General features: G+C 26.9%; 1 protein-coding gene across 1 annotated transcript; it reads right to left on the bottom strand.

The window, feature by feature from the left end:
* Window positions 1-1,530: 1,530 nt before the first annotated feature.
* LOC113397976 (charged multivesicular body protein 2b) lies at window positions 1,531-4,444 on the bottom strand. Its single transcript, XM_026636515.2, has 6 exons — window positions 4,227-4,444; window positions 4,030-4,121; window positions 3,683-3,799; window positions 2,875-3,055; window positions 2,389-2,495; window positions 1,531-1,843 (listed from the first exon to the last, which is right to left on the bottom strand). Exons 1-6 carry the CDS (start codon window positions 4,258-4,260, stop codon window positions 1,745-1,747), a joined length of 630 nt encoding a protein of 209 aa, XP_026492300.1. The 5' UTR covers window positions 4,261-4,444; the 3' UTR covers window positions 1,531-1,744.
* Between the last annotated feature and the right edge of the window lie 3,242 nt (window positions 4,445-7,686).

The raw sequence follows: 7,686 nt of genomic DNA, 5'->3' as shown, positions 1-7,686 counted from the left end.
AGTACTTAAAAGTTATATGAACTCGTTTTAATAATTACTGTACGTAGTAGTTGTTTTAAAAACCTTGAACTACGAGTAGGTACTAACAAATTGATGATTGATCAAAAGAGTTTTAATATAAACAATTTGTAGTAGATCGATTTTTTCCTATAGAAAGAGCATTGAAGTCTATAATTTGATATTTTTAATGTTCTTGGTAGACCTTTGTGCAAGACCTTCTGTATAGGTACCATCCACTCATCATATATGTAACTATTCTGGCGAAAATAAATAATATTCTTACGTATTTTTGTGTTCATTTTAAATATGATTGAGCTGGTGTAACTACAGACACAAATGATATAAAAATATCTTAGATCGAAAGATTGGTGGCGCTTCGATGTTGACATATGGGATAACAAATATATTTTTAGTGTCAATGTCTTAAGAGGTGGTTACCACTTTCTCTCTGGTTGCCCATTTGCCTATTTGAAAAAAAAAAAATCGATAGTATTTTAAAATCAATACTGACCGATTTAATTCAGTAGATTCCTACATCGCTTGGTTTTTACGTTACTTTCAAAGGTACTGAATAATTTCCTCATATCTGCGGTCTTTGAGGCTGAGTTATCGGGAGATATTGTTGTAAAAATAAAGCCCAAAAAAAGATCTACCAAGTTATTGTCTCATATGTGTAATTTCGTTTCTATTCAATATACTATTTAAATACGAAATATATTTATTTAAATATGTTCGTTTTTTTAATTGCGAATATGCTTACAATTATTTAAGAGCAATGGAATATCTTATATGTGTCAGATCATTACCAAAAACCCCAACCATCGGAATCCATCGGATATCGAAACAGTATTTTTTGGGAAAATCGCGGACATACAAACAATAACACATACATGACGAATGGAGAACCTCATTTTTTGAAGTCGGTTAATAAAAAACAATAAGTATAACATTCCTGATACCATTTAATCAAAATACAAAGATATCACAGTTTTCTCATATAAAACACTTATATATACAAACAAATCTTACTAAAGTTAATAAAACAAATGATGAATAAATTATTGTTTTAAGTTAATTTATCCTAGAAAAGGGTTAATGATAATGTGCATAAATTGATTTACCTTAATAAAAGCATTTGTATGTTTAGTATAAACAAATTAACACTAAAGACAATCATATAATCCTTTATTTATCAGAGTTCGAGATATTTTCTGACAATATTTGATTTTAATTTAGAAAATATATATTTAATTCATGAGAATTCATTGTAATTTTTTATCCTTCATATTTAGTAGACACACTGTGTCTGATAACCTCAAATCTTAAATACATTATCAATATTAAAATATATATTTTTTTATATATAACTGACATTCAAAACAAAAGTAACATTTCCAACACTACAATTACCATAATTTTTTGAAATCTGAAAGGTGAATCTTTTTTCGTTTCCTTGTAATATTTATTTTTAAACACTCATTTGAATTCCAAAATTAACCAGAAACTTTCTTGTCTTACATTGTTTCAAAAATATGATAATTTAAATAAATACTTATAAAAATAATGATTTTTATATTTTAATAAGTTATATTGGTTATATTAAACAAAACACTGGTGGTTAAGGTTGGCCTTAACTGCCAAAACATATTTCTTAGAGTTGTTGCAGTGTATTGTTGCTTAAAGTCTTTTGGACAGTGTAACTTTTGTTTTTTATTTGAGGTACTTATATTTAAATGAATAAGCTCTATGACTTTAGTTTTGTTAACTGAGCCATCAGTTCCTTGTCGATGTCTGATGTAGATTCGCCAACCTTATTACGGGATACAGAAGGTGCATTTGCGACCTGAAATTTTAAAACAATACAAATGTATTATAAAATTACCTATATTATATACTACATAACTTAAATATTCGCTTTTAATAGTTTTATATATAAATATTATGTACATACATAGGGTGTTAAGATACATATGTGATTGTAATAATATACATGGCTTAGTTGATGTTTATCGTCTCTCTTCTCTGACTCTTTGTTTTTGTTTTATGGTAATTACTGACCATGAGTTTTTTTTAAGGAATTCAGCAATACTTTTCACGTTAATAAATGGACTGATTACAACTATATCAAACCTATGAAACACAAATTATGACACTTATGTATATGATGTGTTAAAAACAACATACCATAACTTTCAACATTATATTACTTTTGTGTATGCTTTACATGTACCCATAAAAAAGGCATGATTGATTGACTAGTTTAACTTATAATAACTTGAATATATTCTTAAAATGAAAACAATAAAAATTAAAAAGATAACCATTTAAAGGAAATAGGAAATTTAGGTTCGAAATCATTAGGGTAAATTTCAGTATTAATCTTCGTACCTTTCCAGTAATTTCGATGCCTATTTCATCAAGCACTTGGTTCACAATGCCTTCAGTTTCTTCTTCATCTCCAGATTCAGTCATAATATCGTCCAATGTGTCAGAAACTAAAATATTTATTAAAATTTAAACAAAAATAAGTAAAGTTTTAATTTTTTTACATTAAGCATGCTATGTACAAGCAACATTAAAATATATATATTAGATAGAGATTAAAAATATCTTCGGGCTGAAGAGTATAGCTGTATGATGCTGACTAAACGACCAACAAGTACATCTATTAAACTTTTACTTACTAACTAATTTTCTCTTAGAATAATTTTCTACTTAATAAAACCGTTTGTGTAAGATAAAATGTTGTCTTTGTATTATATTTCCATTATGATTTATGTATAAGTATAAACCTCATTCAATAGTCAGTTTTTTCTTATATTATAGTGCACATTATGCACATAAAAACTATAAGAAATATTATAATTCTCTTACTCATGTCATCTGTCATATCCATTTTAGCACTAGCATATTTAAATGCTTCCATGTCTTTCGCAACTTGGTGTGGATTTAGGATCTTATTGATACTGCCCATGGTTTTAGCTGTGGTACCCATCGCTCCAGCTATTGCAACATTAGCACCCATTGCCTTGTTATGAATCTGTACACTAGCTATCTGTAATATTAACATACAACAATTACTAAATGTTTAATAATAACAAACAAAACACAAACACGTGTGATGGTAAAAATTGTTTAATCTCTGTGCTTTTTTATACACATTCAGAATAAAAGGAAAAAGATTTCTTAACCTTGACCTCTATGAATACTTTTTTTGTGTCTTTGTCTTTGTGCTTTCTTTTTATTTAATTTTAGGATTATTGCTTAGTCAGTCATTTGTATAATAAGACCTAAGAAACCTAAATATATAGATAAACCACAAGAGGAATAAAGACTAATAAAAATCATTTGACATTCAAAGACTGGAAATCATTCAACTAGAATTTGAATAATATATGTTAATCAAAACAGATTTACAAAAATCAGTTGTCATTACAGTTGTTTTTCAGAACTTTGAAAATAAAGTACATTTATATACATATATAGTTAAATGGAAAAGTGGTGTATAATAAATAAAGATATATTAATCAAGATCTATTTGTAGTGGACACTATAGCACAATAATTAGCAATTTGCATTGAAAATGTAAATCTAAGTATGTAAGGTACAATTGGAATAAGCTATCCACACATTAATGAATAGCAACATATTTTGTTACACTTGATGAAGTCTAAATGATTACCTTACTATTTGCTGTATATATTCTAGTCTTCTGTTTCCGGAGTTGAACTAATTGTTTAGCAAGTATTTTACATCCCTCATTGTCTCCTTCTTTTGCCATTTTTTTAATCTCCATTTCCTACAATAATAAATATATAAGACTGACTATTATCTAGGGTCACTTTTGAAATAGTTTATATCTTAATATTATTTTTTAAGTCAAGTTTTTCAATTTAATCTGAGTCAATAATTAATTTACTATTAAATAGATCATGAAGAAACTTCCTAACAATCTATTTTAAACTTTTTAATTACGTGTTTAAATATGTACGAAAGAACTGTAATAATAAAGAGGGAAAACTATCATACCAATTTTTTTTCTTCTCTTTCTAAGGCTAATTTATCTCGCTCCAAATCTCTGCCTGCTTTGCGTAGCTCACGATCATTTTGCCTTTGTTGTTCTTAAATTTAATTTGTAAAATGTTTTATAAATTTACGATTTCTTACTTTTTGGATAAATTGTATACCATTTCACAACTGTCTGTAGATTACATTACAACACTTACCCTTAACAGTAGGCGCCTTTCTAAAGAAATTCATTTTAAGATTTAACACTTTTTTCGTAAAATAGGTTCAAAGATATATTATAAAACAAAATAATATTCATTAATAATGTTATGACTAATGGCTTAAAAAATTAGCTGTAACTTGTGATCATACAATCAATCTGATGAATTGTTTAGATGACAGTGACACATGTCAGATTGACATTTAACATTACGCTTAATATGTTTATAGATGTATACTCGATTCTAACCATAACAGGAGAAAAGCCAAATAAACAAGATTTGACAGTCATACATTAAACTAAGAATTGAATTGATTTGAACATTTGACAGTCTTTAACTAAGAATTGAATTGAATTGAAGATTTGACAGCAAATTGCCGCAATATAATAGGCTATTTGACTGGTTTTTAAAATCCATTTTATATTATTTAGTAGAGGTTAAGGAACCCAGTAAAAGTTGTGTTTTTTAATTCTAGTACATATTTGCTAATACGAATTTCCACCAGCGTCCTTTGTGGTCATTTTATTTCGTTTTTTTTTAAATAAGTTCCTAGCTATTATATATTTTTGGAGAGCTGATAAAACGGTTATGTTTTTAAAATAATCTGCAGAACAAGTTTCATAACGGTTTTTTTTGTTTTGAAGGCATTTTTGTGGAAAAAAAATAAAAATAATTGAAATAATATCTTTTTCCGTCTCGCATTTTAAAATTTGGAGCGATAATTATTGTTTAATATTGACAAATAACCAGTGTTTATTCGTTTTTATAAATCAGAAGAAAAAAATAGATTTTAATTGATACTTATTTTAAATACATTTTTGAAGTTGCATTTTTGACTTATTTTGAAAAAATCTAAAAAACGCGATAACTCAAAAATAGTTCACTTTCGTATCATGCATATGGGCGTTCAAATTATCGCAAATAATCACCCCTATCACCTTCTAACGAGAATACGAATTACCAATAACCTGTATACTGATAACAATAATTGACACTTTATTTTTCGCATTATCAAATAGCCTAATGGTCAAGAGTTTGATTAATCTATGGTCTTAACTTTGGATTTTAAACGTCGACGAAACTGTTATCGGAATTTCGGAAGTAAAATTATAGAGGATATAAGTAATTAAGTGTAATAGTGTTGAATTATAAATAAATATATAATAATCATAAAGTCTTAGTAGTGCACAATATAGCCGAGTATTAGCAAATCGTATGAATACGAGTAATATGATACGTAAATCTAAGGTTTATTTATCTTTATTCCAACTTCCATTGGAATAGGCCATGATTAATATATATTTATTATATATACAACTCTATTACACTTAGTACTCATTTCCACTTTAATTTTACTTCCAAAATTCCGATAACAAATGTAGTGTTGTAATAAATTCGGTTCTTAACTATTAAAGTCATTACATTTCATTCGTTTTGCAAAAATATCAATGCAAAATGTATGTAAGAGTAATTCATATATATTATTATTATATTATAAGAGAAATTACGTTGACGTCTGTACTATAACTGTTAACTATATCGAAAGCGTTTGAAATGCATGTGTAATTATTACTAATGAGCCATCGAGTCTTGTTCAGTTACAATTTATACTATATTCTGATTATTACTACAGAGACTGCGACTTAAACAATAGTTAGACATAGACAATTTTACTACTTTTTATTAATTGCTATATTCCTAACATTGCATAATATAGCTAACTAGTTGTCGCCTACGGTTTCATTGGCGTTTTAAGGGGTGGGCGTCAGGTGTAAGGCATAATAACATACCATCATACCAAATTTCATCAATTTCGGTTCAGTGATTTAGCTATGAAAGAGTAACAGGCAGATAGACAGAGACACAGGGTCATTTTCACATTTATAATATTAATAAAGAAAATATATAGATTAGTAGGTAGTACTAGTATAAATAAGCAAATTGTATGGAATATGTAAATATAAGGTTGTTAAGATTATATAATTATAGAGTATAATAAATTCAGAAACTTAAAACAGTAGGGATCAGTGGATTACCCATAACAATTTTTTTCTTCTTTTTTCTTTTGAAGTTTTTGCTCTAGTTTGGTGCAAAATATTCTGCCAATGCTACGAATAAGATAGAAGACACGTACGAGAAGATTAGTTCCAATAATAACTTATTATTATGGATATATCAGAAGATATCTGAAACAGTTCAATAACGATAATTATTGATTATAGATGTTTAAATGAACCAAATTTAATGGCCTTATTGATGTATCAACTGAAGGGTATGAACCCTCATTCGAATGAAACATTGAATAAAACATTGGCATAAAAATCAAATAATTATCAAAAATATAACAATATAATTACCACAGAATTAATGAAGATAGCTTGAGTGGATTAGAAAATGACAGGATCAATTATAGATTATTTTTACAAAAAATAATATGAAGCGTTTTCATCTGAATATCTTCGCGTTGCTTCCTTGTTATAATTTATGGGCGAATAATAACGTCATCACCAGCATCAAGAGTTAAGCTTTATGCAATTTGAAAAAAAAAAGAATACATACACATATAGAACTAAAATAACTTACCTCAATAATTGAATGATTTATGACATTAGTTTGTTAAAAAAAACACAAACTATATAATAGAAATACTTTATATATAAAACTATTGACAAGCTAAAGTAAAATTTGTAGAGAATGAAAAAAATATTAAAACATCGAATCCCTCCGTTCTGACGTATAGGTGTACGACAATTTTGAATTTTATAGACTAACTGTGTCTACTATTTAGTTTTGATTTTTTATTCTCATATTTTAGATGAGGCAAACATATTGTACTATACAGTCACATATTTAGTATTGTTGTTAGGTTAAAGTAACGATTTAATTGGTAGATTTTTTTATTTGAAAATTATCTGATACCTGTAAATTGGGCCTGCTTGCTCGGCTATTGCAATTGGTTGAAATTAAAATTGAGTATTTTAGTTACAATAATTGCAGAAAAACTTTAATTCATGACCTCATGATCTACATGTAAGATTTTTATTTATTTTGAAACTATCGATTATGAATAAATAGTTTTTCTTGTGTTCTATAAAAATAATAAATGATGTCCCTTTTTCAATGGGCATTGTAATCTTTTTCAAAGATGGTTATTTATTAAAATTTGTGTGATTCCCAATGATGCTGAAGAACAGTTGAATTGCTTAAGATTAAATATAGAATAATAAAATTAGCTTCGACTAAAAATATTAATTAAAGTAGTAAAATATAGTAATTAATTTTAAGACCAATCAAAATTATACTTAGAATTGCATTTTCGTTACTCATAGTAATAGTTCATTTCGGTCACTGTTAAGAATTTTAAGCATTGTATTTTTATTTAAATATTAAACACAAAATAAATATTCCCATATGGGAATATTCCCATATAACTAATTGAAACGAAATAAAACAACTA

Source organism: Vanessa tameamea, chromosome 13 (assembly GCF_037043105.1).
Source record: "Vanessa tameamea isolate UH-Manoa-2023 chromosome 13, ilVanTame1 primary haplotype, whole genome shotgun sequence".
In the NCBI taxonomy this organism is placed as follows: domain Eukaryota; kingdom Metazoa; phylum Arthropoda; class Insecta; order Lepidoptera; family Nymphalidae; genus Vanessa; species Vanessa tameamea.
This window is presented reverse-complemented; position numbering and strand designations above follow the sequence as displayed.

Excerpts from the sequence above, each read along its gene's own strand:
- LOC113397976 (XM_026636515.2), bottom strand. The coding sequence starts at position 4,260 with ATGAATTTCTTTAGAAAGGCGCCTACTGTTAAGG. Across the intron at positions 3,800-4,029 it reads AAAGAGAAGAAAAAAAATTG|GAAATGGAGATTAAAAAAAT; the intron begins GTATGATAGTTT and ends TTATTATTGTAG. Across the intron at positions 3,056-3,682 it reads TATATACAGCAAATAGTAAG|ATAGCTAGTGTACAGATTCA; the intron begins GTAATCATTTAG and ends TTAATATTACAG.